This window comes from Neophocaena asiaeorientalis, unplaced genomic scaffold (assembly GCF_003031525.2).
Source record: "Neophocaena asiaeorientalis asiaeorientalis breed wild unplaced genomic scaffold, Neophocaena_asiaeorientalis_V1.1 scaffold59, whole genome shotgun sequence".
NCBI classification, from domain to species: Eukaryota; Metazoa; Chordata; class Mammalia; order Artiodactyla; family Phocoenidae; genus Neophocaena; species Neophocaena asiaeorientalis.
Genome location: NW_020174268.1, coordinates 8385293 through 8412141, shown reverse-complemented (window position 1 = coordinate 8412141; position 26849 = coordinate 8385293). Strand labels below are relative to the sequence as shown.

The following is a 26849-nucleotide window of genomic DNA, read 5'->3' as shown; positions in this document are numbered from 1 at the left end:
GCAGGCGGACCCTCAACCACTGCGCCACCAGGGAAGCCCCTTAATAAGGCATTTTAATTCATCCTAAGTCACAAGATGAATGGCGGGGGTTCCTGTGTTTGTCGTTGAAGGTGTCCATGAAATAGTAACCCTCTTCCCAGCCAAGAACTGAACAATTTGAGGATTAAGACAGTGGATGAAAGCCCCAAATCACTGTTGTTACAGATAAGGCTGGTTGAAGAGCATGGCTCACGTGAGAGCCAAATGGCTTCCTTAATGCTAAACCCCAGAGTTCGCCAGCCTCACTTGCTTTGTTGCATCTGGCTGGCCTCAGACAGACACCACCAACCCCTCCCAGGAAGAGGAAGATGTGGGGAGCAGAGCTCAGCAAGCCCAGATTACTGCCCCTAAATTTACTCCAGTTTTTAAGTGGTCCCCGTCCTCGCAATGGAGAGAGGAAGGGGCTGAGGGAGGATGTTCATTGTTCTCCCTCCAGGAGAAAGAGAGCATCTGGAGTGGGGAAGAACCTTTCTCCCTGGCACTGAGGTTGCATTTATTTCTTCTTAAACAAATCCCTGGGAGCTTGCTATGAAATGCTGCAGGTTTAGTACAAAATATTCCCAACGTTCGCTTTGTTCCAAATGTGGTATCCTTGCCCAAAGTACCAAAAGTACGCACATGTGGGGTCATGCCGGGGTTTGCCTTCTAACTCTCCTGGATGGCAAGGACTCCTAGGGTCCTAGCAGCTGGCCTCCCAGGTGGCTGCTCTCCAGGACCAGCTCTGTGATTTGCGGGGCCCAGTGCCAAACAAAAATAGGGGGCCCCTGTATTCAAAAAGTGCAGGGCCCTGTGGGGTTGCCTGCTCTGCTGCTTCTCCACCTGCCCATCCACCACCCAGCTAAATTCTACTGGGTGTGCGCTGCACGCTGGGCACTCGTGGGTGGTGCACGTATATATGGCACTGAACCCACATGACCACCCTATGATGGAAGTATTCCTGCCTGTACATAACAGATGAAAACAATAGACTGAGAGAGCTTGCATAACTTACCCAAGGTCAAGTGGAGGAGCCAGAATTTGAACCCAAGTCTGTCTGCCTCCAGAGCCCATGTTCATAACCAAGATGAGTTCTACCAGCCCCCAGCATCTCCTCCCTCAGACCCATCACTGCGTTATCGTGAGATAAGTGCTAAAGGGAGGCTGGGAGGGGAGTGACCAGCCATGCCAGGAGAAGCATGGCCCAGGGCTGGGGACACTGCTTAGAGGGCCTCCTGGGAATCTGCGTTGATTGAGAATGTGGGGCAGATCTGATAGACTCTCAGGGAACTGCCTTTTTTTTTTTTTGCCACGCTGCAAGACTTGCTGGATCTTAGTACCCCCACCAGGGACTGAACCCAGGCCACCGCAGTGAAAGCGCAGAGTCCTAACCACTGGACGACCAGGGAATTCCCTTTTTAAAAAATTTTATTTTATTATTGTTTGGTTTTGCTTTTGCCTTTTTGATTATACAGCTGATTATGTTGTACTTTTGTTTTGGATCCGGTCTGCTTCTAAGGACCTTGATATCTCTTCATTTGCATTTCCTACCTGTGTTAGAAACATTTTACTGATCTTGCCAACCTCTCTGAGAAGCATAGTAATTCTCATGCTTAATATTTATTCATCCTCTCCAGAGGGGAAGATGTAGTCCAACATACACAGAAGCGAGTCAGTGACAGAGAGGGCAGCTTGACGTGCCTCTCCTTTACAGATGAGGAGATACAGAGAGGTTCAAATACTGTCATTCTGGAGCAGGTGCAGAGCCAAGCAAACAGCCCATACCTCTGTCTGAGTCCTGGGAAACTGCTGGCTGCCTTGCTAACGTGAAACATGTTTTCATGGCCTGATTATGTAACACAGGTTAGGTTGTTTGCTATTTTCTAAGATTCCGTTTGGCCTCTAGAAATACTTCCAATCCCCAGCCAAACATCAGTGGATTCCTGATACTCTGAGGACAGGACACAGTAGGATTTGCAGACTTTTCACCAGATCCTAAGAGTTCGGGAGGTGGTGGATTAGTGAAATACTGTCAGAGCCCATGGCTGCATGTGGCTCTTTGTGAAGACATCACAGTCTACGAATCAGATAAAGTTTGGAAATCATTCTCCCTCTCCTTTTGCGGGGATGGGTGGGGCATGGAGAGGTTTTCATAGTTTACTCTCCTAGGGACAAAAATGAGCCGCCCCAGGGTAGATTTGTGGGGAGACAAAGCGTGGAGGTAAAGTGATCTCATGAGACAGATGCTGTTTGGTTGCTGTACTTGCCCCTGTGTTTCGGGTCTTCTCAAACCATATCCGTTTTGCCTGTTGGCATTCAGTGGCATTCAGAGCCCGTGAGGAGTAAAGACGGATGTGTGTGTGGTGGGGGGGGGTGGGTAGGGGCGCAGTGCTTCGCTGAGTGCTGTGCTGGCAGCTGGCCACAGCCCGGGCATCAGCCTATCACAACTCACCCGCCTCTCAGCCCCTCTCACCCACGGCACACGAGACAAGGATGCCATCCACCTCCTCCGAGACAGCTGTGTCATCAGGTAGTTGCCGGTAATGAGCAGGCAGTGGTGCCTTAGATCTTTGGCAGAGGGTGGGAAGGTTCAGTTGAGGTCATTTTGGAAGGACGTACCTACATCAGTGTACGGTGCATGTTCTGTCCCTTCACAGTCTGTTCTTCGGAGCTTTCTGCTCACCGGCATAGCCCCACACCCAATGGTAACTGCTGTTTAAAGCAGGGACCCAGGGTCCAGAAACACCTTAATAATAATGATGATAATAATAGTAATAATAATGGCACACACTGAACACTTTCCATGTGCCAGGGGCTCCACTAAGTGTTTTTCTTGGACCATCTCGTTCAGTTCTCATCACAACTTTATAGATTCCATAAACAAGGAAACAGGATCAGAAGTAGTTTGAAATCAGAGTCTGAGTGACTCACCTTCCTAAATAAAGGACAACAAAATTATATGTGGTCCATTTTTGCTATAGGCTTGTATCTCTCAGCTCTTGCTACATAACAAACAACCCCCAGATCTCTTAGGCATACACTAAATAAGCATGTATTTCTTGCTGACTCTTAGGCGGGTCTGCTGGGGGGGCTAATGTCAGCTGAGCTCAGTAGGGCATCTCTAAGCAGCAAGCTGGGTCTGCGTTATGTTCCAAATGCTTGCATCCTCCTTGGACCATTAGGCTGGCCAGAGTGTGTTCCAGTGGCAATGGCAGAAGCCCAAGTGTGCAAGCACATTGCAAGCCCCTGCTTGCTTCAGATCTGCTAACGTCCAGCCGACCAATGCAAGTCATTTCGCAGAGCCCAAAATCGAGAGTCAGGGAAACATACTCCTCCCAGGTAACTGGGGAAGAGAGGGTGAATATTGTCAAAGTAATCTACGACAAGGGTCTATTTTATTACATTCTAAGTCTTTGGAAATGGGTCATCTGAGTTTGATGTGGTAACTATTAACCCCAAACATTTAATGAGCAAAATATCTTGTTTGTTCAGTAAACATTTAAAGAGCACACACTGTAAGCTGGACCCTGTGGTCAGCGGTGAGGATTCAGAAATTATATGGACTCCTGGTCCAGTGGGGGAATCAGACACATAAACGATGTCAGTAACCACATGGTTAAGTTCTCTTTTCGTCCATGAAGGGAGCTGGGGTCCAACCCCCAGGAAAGCAGAGAACAGTACTTCCGAGGTGAAATAGGCCCTCAGGCACTAAAGGTGTTTGGTGCCAGGCATTCTTATGTGTCAATAAGCCTTACTCGGAGCTTTACCTATGTGCCATTTGGCTCCTAAAACCTTCCAGCTCCCAAACCTTCAGGATTCCCAGAAAGACACAGTACCTGGGGATAGTAAGCACTGTAGAAAGGTCAGCCAATATTGCTGCAACATCCAAATCCCTTCACCTGGAACTGAAGTCCTTTGTTATGGTACCTCCCCCACCTGTCCAGACATACTTCCATGATTTCCCAACATGGATCCTCTGCCAGTCAGCCCATTAGTTTTGGAACCTGTCACCAGCAGGATACCTCCATGCTTTTGTTCCTGTGGCTCCGGTGCCTGGAACGTCCCCTTCCTGGTTCACTTTCACTTCTCCTCTGTGACTCGCTGGGAGCACACCAGCCTGGAGCTTGGCCAGCGCTTCTCCTCCTTTGGGCTCCCAGAGCACCCTCTGTGACCCTATCTTAGCACCATAGAAGTCACCCTTTGATAGGTGGTTTCTGGCACAGAGCACGAATCACTGAGTGCACACACTGCCTGGCCCTTACGAGGAGCTCAGTCCGTTTTGAGCTGACCTACTGGGTGGGTAATCCAGCTACGTGGCTGTGTGCAAAGTGCTTAAACCTCCTCAAGCCTCACATTCCCATTCTGTAACATGGAGATCATGATACCTTTATAGGCTAGAGGTGAGGGTTAAAGAAGGAGTTGTAAGTTATTTACCCAAGAGAAATAACGTGTTCACGGAAAAATGTGTACACAAATGTTTATAGTTGCTTTATTTTTATTCATAATCACCCCAAACTGGAAACAAGCCAGATGTCCTTCAACTGGTGAATAAACTGTGGTGCTTCCATACAATGGGATGCTATTCAACAATAAAAAGGAACAAAACATTGATGTTTGCAGCAATGTGGCTGAATCTTAAATGCATTGGCTAAAGTCAAGCCAGACTCAAAAGGATACATTGTATGATTCTGTTTATATGATGTTCTGGAAAAGGCAAAGCTATGGGGACTGAGAACAGATCGGTGGTCGCTGGTGGTTAGGGGTGGGAGGAGGGTGTGACCACAAAGGTAGTAGGTGACTGTGAGGGAATATTTGGGGTGACGGAATGGTTGTAAATCACACCACAGTCTAATTGTATGCATTTGCAAGAGCTCATAGAGCCGCACACACCCCCGCCCCCCCCACAGAATTTTACTGGATGTAAAAATATATAAGGAAAAGCAAAAAGATAGGAAAGTATCATAGCTTTCAGCACAGTGAGTCTGTTTCTTGGTAAGAAGCAGACTATTTACTATGATTGACTTGAGGTGCCCTCCTCAAATCAGTGCGCTCCTAGAAGGGGTACTGTCTTCCCTCCAGCCTAGAGCACAGGTCACCCTGCTCACGCCTGATAATAGTAGGTGCTAAAAAGCATCAGTTGGTGAGGAGTAAACGTAGAGGCACCTTCCATGCTGTGCTGTGCAGAGGCCAGAGAAAGTTCTTCCACTATTCCAAGGATACTGGAATGCGCAAAGGCTGTGGACAGAGATATGGCAGTCTTGCTGTCCAGGAGAGTCTTGGGGTGAGGGAAGGTGACCCCATGAGGAACCCTTGACCGGAGCCAGAGTTCATGATTTCTGTGAGCCCACCTGGTTCTGGGTAAAATTGGGAAGCAGGCAGTAGTCACAAAAGAAAAGGTGATCAGCCAGCCTCACTGTCTCATTGGCCTTCCCATCGTTCCTCAGTGACCCCATCGTTGTCCTAGAATTTTCTCTGTACCACCTCTCCCCTAAGAAGCCCCTGAGATGCAGGGAGAGAGGAAGATGCAGGAGGAGGGAGAGGGAGAGAGGGCTGCTGTCCAGCTACATCAGAGGGCTCCCTTAGGTGTCCTTCTCCTGTTTTGAAATCTGGCCCCAAGATGCCCAAGCCCCTCTGATCTCTTCAAACGACGGAATGAATGGACGCTGGAGTATTATCAGGGCCCCAGCAAAACCAGTATGGCTTCAGCAGCATCCCGCATTCTGCACCATTCCCAGTTCCCTTCCTCACGCCTCCTCTGTTCCTTCCCTCCAAACATTTCGTCTCCTTTCTCTCATTCCCTTGGGCTACACTCCTTTCTGGGTCCCAGCTCACAGCTCAGTAAATCAAGGATCTGTGCTCATCTTAGAAGGTGCCATCTTAGGACTTTGTGTGTGGGGCAGGGTAGGGAGGTGGTGTTTATTCAGGATCGCTGTTTTCTAGTCATAAGACAAATGTGTCTTCTTTTAGAAAATAGGGAAATAAAAGTATCCAAGAGAAACCAAAACTCTCCCATAATTCCATCATTAAGATAAAACCACCATTAACATGGGTCTGTTTTTTCCAGCCTTTTTCTATGTGTGTCCCCTACTCCGAGGAGGGGCCACAGTGTGTATACCATTCTGAGTCTTGTGTTTTTCCAGGTAGCATTATATTATAAATGTTTTCTCATGTCATTAAACATCCTTTAAAATGTTCCTTTTCTTTAGAATATATTCTATTGTATGAATGTGCCATAGTTTAGTATGTTTATCCCCTATTGTGGGATATTTAGCTTGTTTCCAACTTCTCACTATTGAAAATGATTCCACCATGAGTACCTCTGTTCATACATTTTTGTGTGGATCTTTGCTTATTGCCTTAGGATGGATTCCTAGGAGTGAAATTACAGACACCTAGTTTGTGACCATTTTTGAGACCTTTGACCAAATTGCCAAATACATGATACATTAACCAAATTGCCCGCCAGAAGAATTGGAGCAATTTGTATTCCCACCAGCATTCTTAGTGCTTATCTCTCCCTATCCCAACAAGCTCTGGGTCCCACCCATCATCCCTCAAAGAATGACCTTTGCAAAAGTGATAGATGAAATCTGGCATCTTACTTTTCTTTGCATTGCTTTGGTTACTAGTGATATTGAACTTGGCGATGGTGCTTATTTATTAGGCATTTGTATTTCTTTGGGGAGTTGCCTGTTCATGTCCTTTGCCCATTTTTCAGTTGTGATCATCGTCTTTTAAACTGTTGGTTTATAAGCCATCTTTGGCACATTTATCACAAGTGCATTCCTCCCTGACACCTCCCCCGCCCCAGTTTAGCAAATTACTTTTTAATTCTGTTTTTGGTGCTTTGGTTGGTCACACAGAAGTTTAAATTTTCTATGTAATCAGGCTGTATATTTATTATTAAGACTGATTTATTCGTTTTTATGGTTAAAAAAAATCCTGGTTACTCTAAATACTTGTTTTTCCCCCTATTTTCTTACAACATTTTCTCTTATTTAGCGTTTTCGTCCACTGGAAGTTATTTGGGTATTAGGGCGGTAAGGAACCTTTTCTTCTCTTTCTTTCTCTCTTTCTTCTCACACATTTTAATAAACAGTGTCACAGCTCTGCTTATATATTGCATAATCTTTCCTTTCTTTTGAGTTGTGATGCCATCTCTCTCATGTACCAAATTCTCACTAAGTTGCTTCTCTTTCCAAGCTCCAGTCCGTTCCACTGAGCTAGCCATTATTGTCACGACTGCGCTGTTCTCATTACTCACATACATTTTACTGTCTTCTAGGGCAAAGCCCTCGAGACATTTTCACCCAGTGGACTGATAGATTGGGGGTGAGGAGGCCAGACTTCAGGCATCAGGGGAGACTGGTGGGGTCTGGAGCTCCTGAAGCTACAAGGTAGGACCCCTTGGCCCCCAGAAGGGCTTTGGAGCCCTGGGTGAGGCTCTTGGTCTAAAACTGCACTGGGGCGGGGGGGGCCCTGTGCAGCCCTCCTAAGGACAGAATGGATAAACCCAAAAGGCAGAGATCTTCTGCCCCTTGGCTTTGGTTTTCTGCCAGCCATTGAGGCTGCTTTGGATGAGGCACAAACACCTTCCAGAGCTGAGCCCCTGGGCCACGATGGGCCTCCCCACCTGCCTGCCCGCCACTCCGGGGTGGGGTCTGAGCCACTGCAGTGCCCGGGCCTGGGCGAGCTCTCTCGGGGCCCCGTGGGGACCACGCCTCCTGTTCTCCCAGCCAAGGAGCACTGGCCCCAATTCAGGAAGCCAGTGAGGTGCCCGGCCCCATCCTGGCCCGGGGGACCTAGGACCCTATCGGATGATCTGGCTGGGATTCCATGGGTGTTTTTAAAGGAGAGCTACTCACAGCAGTTCTACCACACATCCATTTGGGAAATTTTAAAAACAAAATCCCAATTAAGCACCTTCATGCTTTTAATAAGCCCGTTCTCTCCCTGCCGTAAAGCAGGCTCTTTCCTTGTGCCCCAGGTGTAGTACCAACAGCCTCCCTCTCGGATGTGACAGCAGGGAGTGATGCAGTCATCTTCCACCAGAAACACTGGTTGAGCTGTAGCACCCTGAGGTACAGACCTTGGATGGCCTGGGGAGGACAAGGAAGTGATAGCATATTCACTTTTGTGGGTTACCTGGAGCCCAAGACAGGTGCCAGAGCTCCCCCCTCTCCTCTCAGGTGGACCCTTCCCACCTCCCAGGTAGAGCTCACAGGTGTCCATTCCCACATTTAAACAATGCTGTCCAGCAGCTCACAGCTTCAGCCACCCTTGAGTGAGCCCTCCCACCCCCAGGCTCTTTGCACAGACTGTGCTCCACGCCTGGACACCCTCCTCCCATCCCTTCCCTCTCCTAGCACCCTGCAGCTTAGTCCGGCCTCTCTCGCCTCTAAATCTTAGCTCAGGTGTCACCTCACTGCTAACTCGAACCCGATGCCACCGCCACCCCACCCCATGTGCTCAGAGCCGTCTCTTCTGCACAGCACTGACCTCACCGTGGGTGTAGGTTCATTACATAATAACCTGTTAATGCCTGGTGAACACCCTGCAGTCAGGGAGTTCTCACAGTATCCCTAGTATTTATCACTGGGTCTAGCATTTAGCAAGTGGAACTGGAAGCGGGGGAGGTTGAGGTTGGGGGCAAAGGGAAAGATCTGACTCATCCTCGCCGCTGTCTGACCCCAAACCAAGAGTAAATACCCCACGAGATACTGGTGACTCTAATGCCTCTTAATGCCTCATTTTCTCTGGGACTCTGTGCTCCCAGCTTCCCCAGGTAATATGATCTTTGAAATGGTCTTTATATAATTTGTAAAGTCAGTGTGTGAGGCCTCTAGGCTCGCTATGGGATGTTTGTGTTATTGTACCAATGGGAGAGGTACCAAATAGTATTCATCACGCAACTGTCTGCTCCTTTAAAATCCACACCAGTAACCTCCCAGGGGTAGAGGGACAGTCATTTTCTCCGGCAGATAGTACAATTGGTAGGAGCATATACCCGAATACACCCGCTTAGTAACCAAAGTGGCCTTATTTCAAGCTGGCTGTGAAGGTTTCTTAATAGAAACTCCGATCAGTTCTCCTATGCTAAATGTAAACATTGCAGTAATTTTTCTCATCAAACAATACTTTTAATGCTACTGAAATATATCATACCCATGACGTGGTATGATCTCAGGAGCACCATGAGTTTGTTATTCTATGGAAACGTGGTTTCAGGCGTGCTTTCAGAGTACTCCGCACTCTCCTTCAGCGCTGCCCGGCCCGACACAGTGTAACATCCCTTCCTAAAGAGCTTACAGAGAGAGACTGGCTTCAAGTCACATACCCATGTCATAAAGGTCCTTGTTGCCGTATTTAGAAGACTACGTCCAACATAAATTCCCCTCCCAAATCTCTTTCTCGTAATGAACCTCCATCGACATAATGAGTTCCTTGGAAGGAAGGCATTGTGTGAATTAAAAATACTAATGAGTCATGATGATAATGAGTTATTTCGCTTATTACTGGGAGCAGAACTCAGCTTGGGTACATTACCCTGTGGCTGAAGGTGTCTTCCCTACACCCAGACCTGCCCTCCCCCAGGAGCCCAGACTAAAATACGTTTTCTTCTCTCCTCATCAAAGCTCTGAATCCCCCAGATGTCCCTGATCTTGGCTAGTCAGTCTCGGGGGAGTGGAAGTTACTAAACTGGTTCGTCCTAAGATAGGAATGACCCGAAGGCACCCAGAGCTGTTTCCAGCAGCGCGCTGCTTGCACCTTTCCAAGGATATTCCTATTAGCTGGGGAGCACAGGTGAACTGGCGGATTTTCTAGCTAAGGCCAAGCCCAGTGTCTTAGGGATTGTCTGGTTACAAGGAACAGGAACCCACTCAAGCCGACTAAACAAAACTGATTTACTGCGGGGGAGGCAAGGGCGGCCTTCACAGAACTTAGCGGCAGAGGCACAGCTGGGCTTTGGGAGCATGAGGAACTGGGGTGAACTTTTCCTGTTTCTCTGGGACCCTTGTCCACAGACTCTATCCCAGCCCTCCTGTCTCTGCAGGCTGCTTTTCCGTGCACATGGGCCAAATATGGCGGCCGCTGAGTCAAGGGTCCCGTGCCCGTGCTCTTGCGGGGAGGGTTCGACTGGCACAGCTTGGCTCAGGTGTCGCCCCTAACTCAGTCTCCTCTGCCCATGGGGTCGAGGTTGCGTGGCTCAAACACAGTGCCTGGCCCTGGGTCATGACTCGGTTACGTGTTGTTACAGGATGCAGGGCCCAGCCCTAAGGGGAGGGGATGGGGCACATCTCCAGAAGAAGTCTACCACACCAGGTCGAGGAGTTTTCTGCTGAATTTGGTTGGGCGCCTGGAGTGTTGAAGAGCTTTGGGGCAGGAGAGTGGCATTGGCGCCCGTGTTAACAGCGGGCCCGTGGTAGGATCTGTGAGCTGGGCAAGGAGCTCCTGGTGCCATGTTCATCCTAAAGGAGCAGTGACTTGCAGACAACGGGATTCATTCCTGCTTCGTTGGCACCGGAGTCGGTTGGGACTCTGTGGTTGAAGGACTCAAGAAAAGGAGATTTGCCATGTTTTCCATTCCGTGTGGACTTGCTGGGAACTTGGAAAAGTCACAGAACCTCTCTTAGCAGATTCTTTTAAAAGATCTTATTGGCTTTATTCAGAGGCTCCAAAATTGGGGAACATCAATCTAGCAATAGATAGGCGCCTCAAAGAACTGTACAAGGCAAGAAATTTTATAGGCAGAACGGAGCAGGAACAGGGAGGTTATACTGGGCATGTAGCAGATTCTTCCTGTGTTTCTCTTTGCCGGCCTGAAAAGATGCTGAGGGTACACAGGAAAGGCCTCAGAAAGCTGGCTAAGAGGCTGGAGGATGATAAATCACTTGTGGCTGGAAAGAGAGAGGCTTCATCTCCTTCTCAGGGAGGAGAAATGCTTGCTGTGTGTGAAGAGTGACATATGTGCTTTGAAATGATAAAGCTGGGGACCTAGGAGGCAAAAAGCATATAGAAGCACACGATGGCTCAGATCTGGGGGGGTGGGGGGACCCAGAGAGCAGGATGGGAGAGGCACGTTTTGTGGATTTGGAATGCGGGAGATTATTTTTTTTTAATGATAGAAAGGGCCCTGAAGGTCTGCTGCTAAAAACTGCAGTTTCTCCAGTTTTAAAAAAATCACCTACCACCTGGCTGTGCCCTACAGGTGAGCGTATTTGGTAGGGATGAATGGCCCAGCTAGTCTTCCTGCCGGTGACTCTGTTAGCGTCTAAATTGATACCGGTAGGGTATATTCTCGCAGAGGATGAAGCAGAAAACAAAACACATCACTGGTCTCCTGGGTCGGGGGAGAGGCGCAGAGGGGCTACCCCAGCTCTCATCCGTCTCGGAGGAGCGCCCGGCCAGTGGGGTGAGCGAGTGAGGCCCTCGGCCCATCCCGGGCCTCTGGGAGGGAAGCAGCGGAGCCTCTGGAGCGGGGGTGCTGGCCTGTGGTGTGGAACCTGCTCCCAGCTTTCATTTCCTTCACGCCAAGGAGTCGCTTATGACAATCCGTCACGGCAGGCTGATGGGGCTGATAGCTTTTGGCAGAAGTCCTTTCTACTTCTCGCAAATTAAATCACAGAGAAAGTCACCAGCAGTGAATGCAAAGAAAGTGTTCAAGGCCACTGCACGGAGGCCAACAGCTGTCAGAGACCCAGCGTTTGCCAGACTTTAAAAATCCTGCATACTAACAAGGCTGGCACCTTCAGCGACAGGTTGGGGTGCAGACACCAAGAATGCTGTGTGGCGTGAAGGGCACAACTCAGAATTGCTAATAATAATAATAATAATAGGAATAGTAATAATAAAATGGCAACAACCAATGTGCACAGAGAGCTTTCCAGTCTACGTGCACATTTTCGTTTCACCACAAAACCCTGTGATCCTAGGAGGTGGGCTGTCCAGCTATGGTCTCCCTTTCACAAGTAAAGAAACCAAGGCTGAAATGCTTTGTCGACCTGCCCGTGATCACACCGCTGGTAGGTGCCAGCCAGGACTCCAATCCAGGCTCCCGGCTCCCCCCAGCGCCCTTTCTGTGACACCAGGCTGCTCCGGTGAGCCTGGGTGCAGGGCCGGGCTCAAGGTGGCGGGCAGAGCTGGGCAGGCAGAAACTCTGACGAGTGGCCCAAAAAGAGCCCAGGGCTTTCATTTCAATTCCCCGACCCCCAACCCGTTAACACAAGGCAATATATGTTCATTGTTTGGAAAAAAAAAACAAACACATAAGCATAAGAGCACAGAAATAATAACTGCCCACCCAGAGGTAAGCATTCTGAACATTTGAGTGCGCCACAGTATCATCCCTGCAGGTACTTTTTCTTCATTTTGACACATCTTTCCTCACAAAAAACGGAATTCTGTTCCTCCTGCCGTTTTGTAAACGTCTCATTCCATGTACTGTGAATATCTCTCCATGTCAGATACACTTCAACAATATTCTCATTTCGTTACAAATGTTAGACACACAGTTTTTACGATTGCAGAAATAACCATAAGGTTATATGCTCATTGTAGAAATATTCAAATTCAAACCGTACAGAAATGCCCAGCAAAGGAAGCAAACGCTTTACTTAATCCCACCCTTGGGGCCTAAGCACTGTTGCTACATTTCACATTTCCTGTTCATGTTTTTCCGTGCACACTCTAGACATAATGAACATATGTGTCTATATACATTGTTTTTCCTCTGCCAAGTGGGATCACAGACTGTTGTGCAGTTTGCTTTTTTCCTTCCTCTGGTGTGGACATTTTATTGTCTCAGTCCCTGAGGTTCTAAGGCATCTTTGTTCCAATCCTGGGGAAAGGAAACCATGAGGCTGGAGAAGGGGCAGGATAGTGGGTAGTAGCAACTCAGGGCTGGTTCCAGCGATCCAACTAGAAACCCTCTGAGAGGAGGGGACCGCAGCTCAGTCAGCCACTTGACGCTCACCCGGAGGAAGCAGGTAAACGGTGCTACCTCACCACCACCCCGCGGCCACCTGAGAGGAGGGGTCCCGCGGCACCAGATGGCCCCATGCACCCTCATGAATGCTCTGTGCCTCCCCAGGTGTGTATGTTCTCACGACCGCCCTGATCCCCGTCTTGGAGAAAGAACACGACCCCAGAGTGGTGAGTTGACTTTGGGGATGTTTTGTAAGTAAATGACTTTGCTCCTGATGGGAAATCAGTGGTCCTACGTTTGTTGCCCCAACTGTCCCGAGGGGGCCATGCTGTCCACGTCCATAGGGGGAGCCAAATTCTGTCCCCTGGGTCCATGGGCCTTCTGTTTGATAATCTGAGATCCAGCAGCGGTGTGCCAGCCCAGACGGCGTCCAGGTGGGTCTAGGGAGGGGCCAGTGAAGCGGGGAGGGATCCAGGTCAAGGTGAGGGTCAGCCTGTGGCTTTGTCCTCAGGACACACGTACTTGAGGGGCTTGTAGGTGTGGCCTGGGATTCCAGAATGCTCGCTCTGGCAGTAGAGACTTCTTGGGAGCCGGCTGTCGATCCTGCCCCCCCTGCCCCGCTCTCAGGGGCCCTCCACCCTCCCTGCTCCTGCCTCTTGCCGCGGCTGGGTGGCTGCTGCCCATACACAACCAACGAGTCCCCTGCCAAAAGGGAGGCAGAGCTGTGCAAAGCCCCAGCCCTCACTGTAGGCTCTTCCCCAGTGTCATCTGGGAGTTGGCAAAGCCTTCAGAAAGGGGAGCTTCTGAAGAGCAGGGGCAGCCGGGGAAGGCAGTCATCAGTGGGTGGGTGGGTGCACTTCCTGGAGAACCTGCCTGTCAAAGGGGAGGGGACAGGCTAACGGGTTACAGTGACGGAAATCAGAGAAGTCGGGAGGAAGGCTGCATTCTCTGTGCTGTGAGGGCCAGAATAATGACCTCCCCTGATCTGAGAGGTCCAGGTCCTAGTTCCTGGCACCTGTGAATGTCACCTTGACGTGGCCAAAGGGGACTCTGCAGGTGTGATTAAGTTAAGGGTATTGAGATGGGGAGGGTATCGTGGATTACCCAGGTGGGCCAGTGTAGTCACAGGGGTCCTAAGAAGAGGGCCAGAGTCAGGGGAGACTTGACAGTGGAAGCAGAGGCGGTCGGCATGGTGCAGCCCCAAACCAAGGCATGCGAGTGGCCTCTAGAAGCTGGAGAAGGGAAGGAACGGATCCTCCCTAAAACTGCCAGAAGGAATGCAGCTCTGCTGACACCTTGATTTTAGCCCCATGAGACCCATTTCAGACTTCTGACGTCCAGAGCTTCCAGTGGGGGAATTCATCTGCGACTTTATAAGCCACCAAGTTTGTGGTCATTTGTTGCAGTAGCAACAAGAAACCAATACGCTGCTTGACAGAGAAGAGGGATGGGAGGGTATTATGAACTTTTCTGTACATATCTCCATTATATTTATTGCAGATAACAGTCTCCTCCGGAGGAATGTTGGTTCAGAAACTGAATACCGATGACCTACAGTCAGAAAGGACAGCATTCGATGGCACCATGGTCTATGCACAAAACAAAGTGAGTGAGGGGAGTTTCTCAAGGCTGCCAGCTGGGTGCTTTTCCAAGGAAGGCTAATTCTGGGATTCACGTTAATTTGGACCTTAGTAATTCCCAGCAGCACCTGAATGTTCCCCAGTGGAGAGAGAACCCTCTTCTCCATCAGGAGCCTGGCCCAGCCCAGCTCTGCCTGGACCAGGGTGGGGCTGGGGGGCTTCAGCCAGCCCCTAGGAAGAGCCACAAAGGCTGCCACCTCTCTTCCCTGGTTTCTTAGACCCACAAAGAGCATGGTGAGAGCCGGTGGCCGCCACAGCAGGAGCCCAGCAGGGGTTCCTTGCCCAGCACGGCTCAGAGGGAATATGGACCCAGGAAGTCACTCCTCTCTCCCTGGGCAGCCCCTGCTCACTGGCTGGACAGATGCCCCTGGAACAACGCTGGGTTTCCGGGCTCCCTTTGAAGGGCATGTGCATCCAATTCTGAAAGGAAAGGGCAGGGGTCCAGATCTCATGCCGGATCTTAACAGGAAGTGTCGTCACGCCGCCGTTCCTCAGCTCATCACAGCTGTTTTTAGAAGCCGGCTGTATACCTTCCACAGTTATAGTTCTGGCCCCTCAGTTCATTACTTGGGTGGGCTCCCTCGTCGTTTGTGAAGCAGCCAGTGCCCACCAGCTGTCCCTCCTGTTGGTGTGGTCTGCCTCTGTCCGAAACCGCCCCCCACCGCCCCCCCTGCGCCCTGGCTCTGCCCCGCTTTCCCTCAGCGAGCCCCAGGCCAGCTCCTGGTGGATTACTTCTCATGACTCAATCCTGACAATTGAAGGAACCATGCTTCTTGACAGTTTTTCCAGAGAACATGGGAACAAACCACTCCGTAAATGAGGCCCAGATGGAGCTCTTTGCAAAACGTAATCAAAGTGCCCTGGGATTGGGCAGTAGTCTCCCTGCAGCTGAGGCTTAAGTGGGGGGTACTTGATGATTTTTCAGGGAATTTGCAACAGCTGTGTTCTCGTTCTCTGAGCATCCCCCAGTACGCGTCCTACACTCCAAGGCAGGAGTTCCTTCACATGTCCACGGACACCCGCTCAGTGCCGGCTTGTGCCAGTGGCCAGGGTACACCGGTGGCCAGGGTACACAGTGAGCGGGCCCCAGCAACGAACACCGCAACACAAGCAACTAGGAAAGAGGACTCTCTGGGCGTCATTTCCGGAGGGGGAGGGGAGGGGGAAGCCCCCGGGCAGCGTGCGGCGTTGGCGTTCCCTCATTTCCGGTGCTGGTCTGTCTGCGTCTCAAACGGAGGGGCTGGGACGCAGCGCTGGGTTGTAGCCAGAGCTTGTCGGGTAGAGAGCCGATTCTAGGGCAAGGTAAAATCTGACATGGGGGCGGGCGAGGCAGAGTAGGGGCCCCTTTGCCCCCGCTCCCGTTTGTTCATCCTCGCCCCCCACCCACCCCGTGCAGAGGCAGCAGGTGGTCCTGATGGAGCGGTGGGCCCGAGCGCACCCGGCCATCCACTTCTCGTGCATGCATCCCGGCTGGGCCGACACCCCAGGTAGGTCTTTCATTTCCACGGCGCCTGCGTTTCATCTAGAGGTATCTTGGGCGGCCGCAGGACTGACTCTGCCCTGGACTGGCCTGGAACAAGTATCAGGAGGACTAGGAATGGCTTCGTTTCCACTGAGAGGGGCAGGCCGGTCCTCACAGGCGGAGCTGCTGTTAATCTGTCCCGCGCCTGGCGGAGAGAGGGGGCAGCCCTGGGGTGGGGTGCGGCTGGGGCCCGCTCCCTCGGGACGGGCGGAGCCAGTGCACACTGAGTGTCGGAGAGGAACGAACCGAACAATTGAACCGAGGGGGGCGAGGGGGACCGAGGGAAGTCAACGGGAGACGCTGGGAACATGGGGATAGGCCAGGCGGCCTCGCCGCCGCCCGGGTTCCTAGAAGTAGTGATGCACACAGGTCCGTAACAATCACGAAGGAGACATGTGGAATTTTCTGGAAGCGCGTTGGAGCAGCAGGGAGGGAGAGCAGAGCTCTCCTCGGGATCTGGCCCTCCCAACTCCGTGGCCTCGGGTAAATCGCGTGGGCTCTGTAGCTCTTTCCTCCTCCCCCGAAAACAGCAGCACAGGTGCACCTCCAGGACCCCTGAGAGCCCAGAGCTGCTCACAGCCGTGTCTGGATACTGACGCGTGTGTCCTCACAGCCCCACTGCGGTGGGCACTAGCATCATGCCCATTTCCAGATGGGGAAACTGAGGCACAGGGGGGCCAGGATGGCCCGGCCGGGCCCGGCCACAGTGTCGTGGGAAGCAGGCTCTCTCGTACACGTGCTGTCGTCCTTTCTGAAAGCCGGTTGAGCAGAAGCCTTGACATTTGTATATACATCCTTGGAATTCATCCTAAGAGATAACGAGAGATGTGGAAAATGAGGTTGCTCATCACAGCACTCGTGCTAGGAGAGTGAGCTAATAAATTATGGAGCACCTGTAGAAGAAATCTGTTCAGCCCTGAAAACTGCTGGGGAGAAATGTCTATGGGAAAGGAAAACTGCACTATACCATTAAATGAAGGTATCAGTCCCCCAAACCGTATGTGCCTTAGGGTCTTATTTTTGCTATACCCATATCCCCATGGAAGAAGGCGTATGTAGGTGCCACGTAGCATCCCGTGGGGACCTGGCTAGGAGAGCTGGCGCAGACCAGCCCTCTGGGGCACGGATCTGAGGACGTCTGGCAGCCTCCTGTTTTAAACGCAGAGGGGGTGTCCTCAGCCAGGCACACCAGGAGGGACTCAGGCCAGGGGTGTTGCGAGAGGGTGGCTGCTTCTTGTCGCTTCTGGATGGGAGACATGCCCAGCCCTGCCTGACCAGGTAGCTCCGTCAGGCCGTGGAGGGCAGTCAGCCTGTCATCCTCCCAAGGACATCACCCTGACAGTCCTCATGTCAACCTGTGTGCTTGCAAAATCTGTGCTCCAAGCCCGCCCCCTGGATCCACCATCTGGGTCAAGGTGCAGTTTGCCCTCTACTGTCCACAGGTCACAGGGCAACGACTGGGCCTCTCGGGTGCAGATGGCCTGTCTGGGGACACAGAAGCCCGAGGGAGGGCTGGGCAGGGGCCTGAGGCCGGGGACACTTGTCCTCCCCGAGTGCTGTGACAGAGGATTCAAATTCCATCTCTTTGCTCATCAGTATTTCCTAACTTTTCCACAATTAGCAAGTACTGTTTCTGTGAAAAGAAAAAAAAATATTTTTAATATAAAAACTGAGGGCCTTAGATTAGATGATCCTTTCTCTCTCTGAAATCCTCTGATCTCATCACGGCTTTCAGACGTTGTTTTCTCTGCCTCCTTTTCTTTCCTTGGCTTCACGAGAGAAGTTTCGTTTCCCAGCGTGCTCGCTGTTGGGACAGTGTGTTCCCCGAGGTCTGTGGGCGGGGGCTGGGCCTCCCGTGGTGAGGACGGGGGCCCTGGGGAAGTGACACCAGGAGGGGAACCTCTGTGTAGCCGGGTGTGGGGGGCAGGGGGAGGACGAGTTAGAGGAGCTTTGGCAGAGGAATGAAGAAGTCCCTCCCCTTCTTACTACACTCCTCCCTAAAAAGCAGGAAACACTAGTGCAGCCCGAGGAGCCATCAGCCAGGATCCTCGGAGAGGTCAGAATCATTGGCGAGAGATGGTTCACCCAGGAAGCGGGAGTCTGATCCCCACTCAGCCTCAGTGTGACCCTCCTTTCCTAGGATAGAAAGCGGGGAGGTGCTGGAGATTTTGCTCCCAGGGGACGGGCTGGTCTGGGCGCCCGGGGCCCAGGGGACACGGGACCCAACACACTCGGGGCTCTGGTGAGCAGCACTTCCCTCCCAGGCCACAGGGTGACACCTCAGGGGCTTTGTGACAAGGCTGTGTGAAATCTGGACAGCCTGGAGGAACGCTGTGTTGAAGTGGAAAGAGGGCAGTCTGTGGTCCCGTTCCGTTTCATCGTTGTTATTTTGTCATTGGAAGAAGCCAAGCGCGGGCAGCGTCCTGGCTTGAGGATGCTGTCCTCACCTCCCTGTCCGTGCCCCCCCCGCCCCCGCCCCTGCAGGTGTGCGGTTGTCGATGCCCGGGTTCCACGCCAGGCTGGGGGCCAGGCTGCGCTCTGAGGCCCAGGGCGCGGACACCGTGCTGTGGCTGGCCCTCGCCCCGACTGCCGCCGTGCAGCCCAGCGGCAGCTTCTTCCAAGGTGACTTCCTCCCTGGGTGTGAAGGCGCCCCCGACCCTCCTCTCCGTGCAGCTCGGGTCTGGGAGGGACTGTTCCCCTTCCCCGTGATTGTGCCTGGCCTTCCTTGGCAGGGCGGCTCCTTCGCCTGTCGGGGCGCTTTGTGAAGGGCCTCGCCTCACCTCTGACTTCACACCACCCGCTTTTTCCATCCACCTTTCTGAACTCAGTGGGTCCCTTGAGGATGAAATCCTCGGGTTGTCATCCTTGTTCTCAGTCTTGGGCGAAGCCGGGCCCTGTGGGCACCGCGGAGATGAAAGCTCCCTCTCCGAAGGCCCGGGGATGGGAGCGGCAAGCAGCAGCGCAAAGGGAATGAGTCTCTTCTTTCTGCTTCCGGGGGCAGTTATCTGTTGAGGGTTTGCTCCCAACCTGGGCAGCATCCCGACGGGCAGTCTGAGAGGAGGCATGCTGAGGGCGGATGCTGGAGGCCAGGGCCTTCCGCCTCTTTCCCCACCACGGATGTGGCCGTCTGAGCCATGATGGAGCTCTGGTGACCCTGTGGCGGCTGGGGGCGTGGCCATACCTTCTCCGGTTCTCAAAACACTCCACACTCCCCAAGCCCAAACCCCACCCCCGCCGGCACCCATGCCTGAGGACCCTCCCCCCAGCCTGCTGGAGTCCCTCAAAACCCAGCCCGACACCTGTACTCCCCAACTCGGTCTCCCTTCTGTAGCACCTCATCGTCTGTGGGGACCCTTGAAGGCAGGGGTGGCATCTAACTCCGTCCGGTGTGGGCCCCTCCCCGGCAGATGTCCGTGACGTGACTGACCCGGGACCCAAGTGGCGGGCAGAGGCTCATCCACGCCGCCTCGCTGCTCACACCTTTGTTCTTCCCTCTCACTTTTAGACCGGAAACCAGTACCCACACATTTGCCTTTTGCTAGGACATCGTCCTCACCGGCTGAAGAGGAGAAACTAATGGAAATCCTGGAAGAGCTAGCTCAGAGATTTAAATAGGCCAGGCCAGACCCAACGCGGGGCTGGAACCGCCTCAGAAAATATGGGAAGGTGTGGCCCAGGGGTAGACCAGTACACAGACCCCACGTCTAGACGTCCCCGTAGATTGGCCCATATTCCACTGCTGTTGTCTGAGCTGGCTTCCTCTCCTTCTGCAGTCATAGAAATCAGCCCCGTTCTTTATACAAAGCCTAGTATTGAAGCCGTGACCCACCATCTCCTCACTGTGGGACCACAGGTGGGTTACTTACCCTCTGGGGGCCTCATTTTCCCTGTCAGTGGAGATTTTAGTGCTACCTACCTCAAGGGGTGGTTTTAACGATTTAGTGAACTACTAGTAATGCACTTAGAAGAATGCTTGGTGCATCGTAAAGACTTGATATATGTTTGTTAGCTATTAACATCAGCATTTAACTGACAAGTGTGCTAAAACTCACGGGAAAAAAAGAAAATCCCCCTAAAGGTTACCCCCTGTAGCAATGAGGAGCCACACAGAATGGGAGCTTTTATTTTAAAGTAAATACGACTGGGGCTGGGAACTAGCGAATCTGCCTCTTCCGCAGTATCTTCTTTTCCCGTGTAAATTTCTCCTTTGGGATGTGGTTTTTTCCTAAAGATTCCATGGCCTGGTTTATTTACATTTGCTACGATTAGAAGTGGCATGGACATAAATACACTACCAAAGTAAAGTAGCTAGCTAGTGGGAAGCAGCCGCATAGCACAGGGAGATCAGCTCCGTGCTTTGTGACCACCTAGAGGGGTGGAATAGCGAGGGTGGGAGGGAGACGCAAGAGGGAGGGGATATGGGGATATATGTATATGTACAGCTGATTCACTTTAAAGCAGTTATACTCCAATAAAGATGTTTAAAAAAAAAAGTGGCTTGAATTACGCACCTGGCATTCTAGTGTTACTGTTTGGTAAAACTTCTAAGCTATTTGCATTTTATGTCTTAGTGACGCTGGGAAAGTTGTAACAAAATCGGTGAACAGATTTAGGATAGCTCCATACACGTTCTGGATGGTCACGGCGAAATAAACGTAATGCATCACCCACAGCGGAGGAGAACCCAGCTGGGCACCGCTCAACCAGTCCCACGGTGCGGGGCCTTCAGACGTGCCTGAGGTGCTCAGGTCCAGGCTGTCAGCCGAGGAGCCCCTAGGAAGGGGCTTTCTGGTGAGTCCGCCTGGAAGATCAGTGAGCAGCGGCCCCCCCGGGCATGAATCTCTCCTTTCCTGAAGGAGGACACTGGGGGCTGCCGCGGTGCTGGGTGTGGGCGGGGCCGGGCGGGCACGGGCAGGCTGGATGGAGGAGGGGCAACCCGGCCGCCCCTCCCACCGGCCCTTTGACAGGGTGCAAGTCATCGACTTCTTCCCACTTCTTATCTGTAAGATGGGCCTCATGAATTTTTACGAAGGCTTTTCCTGGCTGTATTTTTCCTGAGTCCTCTCTCCTTCATTTGGAAAGTTTATCAGCCACAGGTAAAGCAGCCTTGTGTGAAAGATGAAGAAAATAAAAAGGTCTGCTCAGCCAGCCATGGTGAACGCCAACGCAGGGCTGCTGGAGTGCGTGTGTGTCACATGGCACAGCTCGACAACAATGACAGGACCACAGGTGCAGGAAGGTTTCCAGAGATTTATTTTAAACCGTGGCGGTAGCTTGCATTGAGTCTTTGACATTGGTCATGGCTACACATTCATTTTGGTTAGCGGGAAGCACAGTGGGAAAGTGAGCAGAGTTCAGAAACATTCACGACATTCAGCAGCATTTGAATGGAGAACTGGATACATTTAACATCGTGGGAAATCCCTGCTTATTCCCACCTAATCACATTCAGGAAGTCAATGTCAAGACTGCTTGGTCTGGTTGGGGGAATCTAGTGGCAGAGGGTGTGGCAATGCCAGCAGGGTTTGGCTAGAACCACGTTTGATAAATCTCTTCCAGCTTTGGGCTTATTACATTTTCAGCCTGACCCCTTGGAGAATCTCATTTCAAAAAGAAAGAAAAAGACATCCATAAAGCAACACGCCCGCTGCAGCCAGGTTCCAACGTGGCTGTAGACTGGTGGGCGTGCAGGGTGGAAGCGTCCGTGTCCCCTGTTGTGGAGACAGTGGCAGGCAGGCACGAATGTGGGGCTTAGCACCTTCCCGGTTGTCCAGTTAGTAACAGTTTTTGGACTTTTCATATAAAGATTTTCTTCTGCAAAATGACAGTACATTTGAAAAAAAAAGCAGATGGCGTAAAACACAAATATGTAAGTATACAGTGGTTACCAGCGACACAAGTATTTTGGTCCATACTTCATATGCTACTAACATAAGGCAGCCATCCATTTAAATGAAAGAAAAAGTGTGTATAAGTGAAATACTTTTTTCAAACCATTTCTCCTTTTTGTGTTACAGTTTACCCTCTCATGCTTCCCAGAGAACCAAGGGGGATAAAAAGGAGAAAGGATCCTAAATATCAAAGTCACATTCTAAAACTAACCTTTAAGCCGACCTGCAATTCCCCTTCTCTCCCAAGAAAGTCAGATATACTTTTGTACACTCACGAAGGTGAACATTTTGAGGTATTTGTTTTTAATGAGATGGTACTATGATTGACTTGCACCTTCATCTTTTTCAAACCTCCTGGGCTCTAGACGGGAAAATACTGGAAGCAGTTTACTTGATGTGACACAAGACAAAGGCAGTGGGATATGCTCCCGTTTACCTGAGTGAAGTCAGCCACATGCAGGCGGGTCACTGGTAATGGTTAGGTCAGTTTAGTAATAACAGTCATGGAATCATAGGATCACGGATTGGAAGGGATCTTAGGAACAATCATTGAATTCAACTTCCACTCATGGCTTTTAATCTTTCCACATCTATTCCACTATAAATAGACAAGGGGCTACATACTGTCTGTTCCAAAATTCCCTGGCAAAAGAAACACAAAAGAGGAATCCCATTCCAGTGTTGGACAGATCTAATTTTACACCCTGCTTTCTTGTGTTTCGCCTAAACAGGCTTCTTGGTGGAAAGGATAATATTTAAAGGCAAAATTACAAACTAAAAACATGGATGTCCCTGAATTAAGTTACAGACACATGATACTTGGGCACTGAAGGATAAAGGCAAGTGGATGGAATACAAGTATCAGTACTAGGAAGTACCGAGGCCCGCGGTGGGACGCCGGGATGCCCCTGCTCGGTAGAGTCGGGTCTCCAGGGCGGTGGCTGCCTGAGCTCTTTTACTGTCGCCGAATTGAGAAAAACATTCCCTTCCACTTGGCGAGTGCCACTGCGATGAGGATTTATCACATTTACCACATTGTACTGAAATGACCATTACTTGCAAGAACGATTCAAAGCCAGAGGGAAATGAGGGCAGCAGTGGCCTGCTTGCTCACGGGAAGGCCGTGTGGGTGCAGTGCCACCGCTGTCCAGAACAACCTCCTCCACAGGTCAAGGCCTGTCCTTTTTCAAAGGGGAGCTCCTAACCTGGGCCCCCAGGTAATAGCGGAATCAGTATGCCGTAAGCTCATCCAGGCCAAGTCCGTGCAAGCAGTGGTCTCCAGCCCCACCTCACAGCCTCCAGTGAGGGGCTGTGCCCCCAACAAAGTTCAAAAATTAGTTACCAGGGGTCATTTTAGGATAATAACTCCAGGTATTGCCAAAGAAAAAGAAAGTTTGATACCAGCCTCAGCTGCAGGGAAACTTGACTCTCTGGGTAGAGGTGCGTGGTGAACCGCGTGCTGCCTCTCTCCGTGGCCATGAGCATCTGCGTCTCACGGTGACAAGAGCTCAGGCTCCAGGACTGCAGTTGCGCACTTGATGTTCTCTGGCAGCTCCAAACCGCCTGTGGGCCCCGAGCACCAGGCTGATGCAGGTCCTGGGCCTTTGTTTACGCTGCTCCCACGGCCTGGGCTCACAACAACTCATCCTTTAACTCTCAGCTCAGCAGCCCTTTCCTCTGCAAGGTCCCCAGGCTCCACCCGTGCGGGTAGGAGCACCTGCGCAGCTCCTGGAACAGGACCCCACAGGCTTCTGTCACTGGATTTACCCCCTGGCACTGAAATGATCCATCTAGGCCACAGGATGACCCCGGGCCTGGTTCAAAGCCTGGAGTGTGGTGGACACTCAACAAAGGGTTGGACTGGACGAGAATTGGAGTCTCAAGGGTCATCTAGATCCCTCAGTGCTCAAGATGGACTTAATCTCTGTTTCCCAATCATGTCGCTAGATAGGCACTTGCATATCCAGAAAAACATAACTTTGTTTTAAAGGAAAAAAAGAATGTTTTTGGCAAAATGCTTTCCTTCACTTTAAAGTATAAATCTTAGTGGACAAGGTCACTTACATACAATTAAACTACTATGAAAAGGCCAAACCAAAGGAATGTCATTTAATGGATATTTATGTCCAGTAACTTTGATAACATAGTTTAGATCTAGTTCCTTGCTTAAAAGGCAAAATTCAGGCGTTAAAAACTGATTAATGTTAAGAAAAAAATAAATTCTGCTTTTGAAAAAATGAATCTTAAAACAGGAAAAGAAAGGCAATGTTCCATAAGAAGGTCAATGAAGAGACTGGCTCAGCGCCAACCCACACACGGAGGGTGAGGTGGGCTTTCAGTGCCCCTGGATTTCCACTTAAACTTTGTAGCTGGGGTGGTCTGTGGGGAAGAGTGTAGGAAGGAGTTTATGCTGATGGAGACCTGCAGGAACTACCTCACTGAACATACCCATCCGCTTGGAACCACGGGCTGGGGCCAAAGGCTGTGCCTACAATGAGAGGAGCAGACCCGGTTCCGAGAGCTCCCTGCCTCGAGGCTGGAAGTCATTGCTCCCCCTCACGCCATTACCAGTTAATGTTCTAAAACAACTGTTCCTCGAAAATTCTTCCAGGTTTCCCTTGCTGATACCTCTGCGATCTCTAACTGCCTGGTGTGACTATAGTGTTTTGTGCTTGGAACATTCTAGATGTCTGAAGATCCCTTCCAGTTTTGTGATTTTATGATTCTTTGAATAATTCAAACAATCCAGTAAGAAATACATCATGGTTGATTGACCTCAGATAAAAAGACACCTGACTCCAAGTACTTAATCTAAAACCACTTGTGCTACTGTGGAGACAACCCAGGCAGTTAAAGGTTCCAGTAACATCATTTCTTTGGAGAAACTGAGAGCACGTGATTGGTTCTATCCTACCAAATGAAGGACAGCCACGTGCACGGTATGTGCGGGTTTGCCACTTTCCCAGCATAATCCTGTTAGGCTTTACTTGCCAGAGCTTCTGCATGTTGAAGTAACAGAGCAAAAAATATATATAAAGTGCAATTCCAGTGGGGTAAAACAAGAACTATGAGAGTTAACCCAGACAGGAGAAAAGCCAAGTGCTGGCACCAGCTTCCACTCCTAATGAATGAAGCCTCCATTCCATAAAAATGCTTGGAAGGCACCCCGACACCAACACATATCTACGCGTTACAAAAATGGTGGAGATAATGTAATACTCAAGAATTCACAGTATTATAAACACACACAGTTGGCGTGCTAAGCGCTTCTCACCAAGTTCAAGCACCTACACAAATGATGAGAAAGGAAAAGGCAGGGCAACGGATACCTTGACATATCTGTGGTTACTGATCGTGACTCTCGTCACCAACGAGGTGTCCAGTGGTTTCAACCTCTGAGTGGCCCTGTGGGCTGGGATACAGAGAGGCTGGGAGGGAGATGGCTGGACTGAAGTGCAGGGTCACAGACCAGAGGGACCACGGTGTCACATGTGGTCCAAAGGAGACAATCAGCTTTCCCAGTGGGGTCTGAGCTCATCGAGACCCAACTCAGATCCACGTCAGGTCTGCCGCGCGCTTGATCCACCGTCTCCCTATCGCTGTGCTTGCCTCTCTATACACAGGCCGGGCTCCAAAGTTCAGGAAGGGAAAACAGCGATTCTTTCCTACAACTCATTTCCAACACACAGTCCTTTATTACGTACAACTTAGTGGCTCCAGGTTCTGGTAGTAAACTACAAAATAGATATGAGTTTTTTTGCGGTACGCGGGCCTCTCACTGAGTATTTTAAATTCCCTTTTTAAAGCTCTCTCACAGAGCAGTCATGCAGAAGAGACTCAAGTTAGTTATAATGGCTTTGGCTGATGGCAAGCAAGGATTGTGTAGAAGTGGCAATTGCTGTGTGTGTGTGTGTGTGTACACAACCTTAGAGTATGGTCACATGGGCCCATCTGCCCTGATGTCCCAGGTCATGGCTGTCACGTACCATGGCTGCATGGGGCACACCCACTGTCCTGCTTCCCAAAGCTGCAGCAGCAGAATCATCTCGAAGAAGCCCGTCCCCCGGAAGCACACTTGGTCAGTGTTGGGGGAGGGATAATCCAAGTATGGCTGGGAGGCCTTCTCCCAGTTAGAAAGAAAATTAATGATCACGAGGGGGAAAAATTACTTTCAGGAAAAGAGGGAAAAAAAATAGGGAGGACTTCAACTACTACCACCCCAAATTGTCAGATCAAAAGAAAACAAGATCCTGTGGAGGTAGGGCTCAGATAGGGAAGGGCAAGTAATTGGCCTGTTTAACTGCGAGGCTCTGCTTAATTAACCTGATGAACCCCAAGGACCCGGGGATCCCCCAATGCTCCTGACAGGTGAGGGCTGAATGAGGTGGCACTTGTGTAAAGTACTTAGAATGGGGCGAGCACATAGCTCATGCCTGCTGCTAATTTCAATTCTATTTTTACAAATGAAAATAAGATTTTTTTTTTCTTTGAGATACGCGGGCCTCTCACTGCCGTGGCCTCTCCTGCTGCGGAGCACAGGCTCCGGACGCGCAGGCTCAGCGGCCATGGCTCACGGGCCCAGCCGCTCTGCGGCATGTGGGATCCTCCCAGACCAGGGCACGAACCCGCGTCCCCTGCATCGGCAGGGGGACTCTCAACCACTGCGCCACCAGGGAAGCCCCCAAAAATAAGATTTTAAAAAAGAACTTCAATATCCCAAGTTAAGTCACTACACACAAGAATATCTCAATTTATCAAGTTTGAGTGGATTCCCTTAAAATTAGAGTTTAGATTCATCTCCTAAAGCCTCCCCCTGCCCCTCTTTTTTTTTTACATTCCCAACTGGAACACAGCAT

At 50.8% G+C, this 26849-nt stretch overlaps 1 protein-coding gene and 1 long non-coding RNA gene across 5 annotated transcripts in view; one reads left to right on the top strand and one right to left on the bottom strand.

Annotated features, from left to right (window-relative positions):
* Positions 1-20485, top strand: part of DHRS12 (dehydrogenase/reductase 12) — a 37707-nt gene extending 17222 nt beyond the window's left edge. For 2 of the 4 annotated variants that reach the window (XM_024755535.1, XM_024755536.1), the window contains exons 5-9: positions 13106-13167; positions 14441-14545; positions 15977-16067; positions 18587-18724; positions 19608-20485. In XM_024755535.1, coding sequence (XP_024611303.1) covers positions 13106-13167; positions 14441-14545; positions 15977-16067; positions 18587-18724; positions 19608-19717 — 506 coding nt within the window. In that variant the 3' untranslated portion in view covers positions 19718-20485. The other 2 variants (XM_024755534.1, XM_024755533.1) reach the window with 2 other exon arrangements.
* On the bottom strand, positions 1-26571 carry LOC112406617 (uncharacterized). The gene is made up of 3 exons (XR_003004596.1): positions 25773-26571; positions 12492-12497; positions 1-39 (listed from the first exon to the last, which is right to left on the bottom strand). It is a non-coding gene; the product is annotated as an uncharacterized LOC112406617 (long non-coding RNA).
* Positions 26572-26849: the final 278 nt, after the last annotated feature.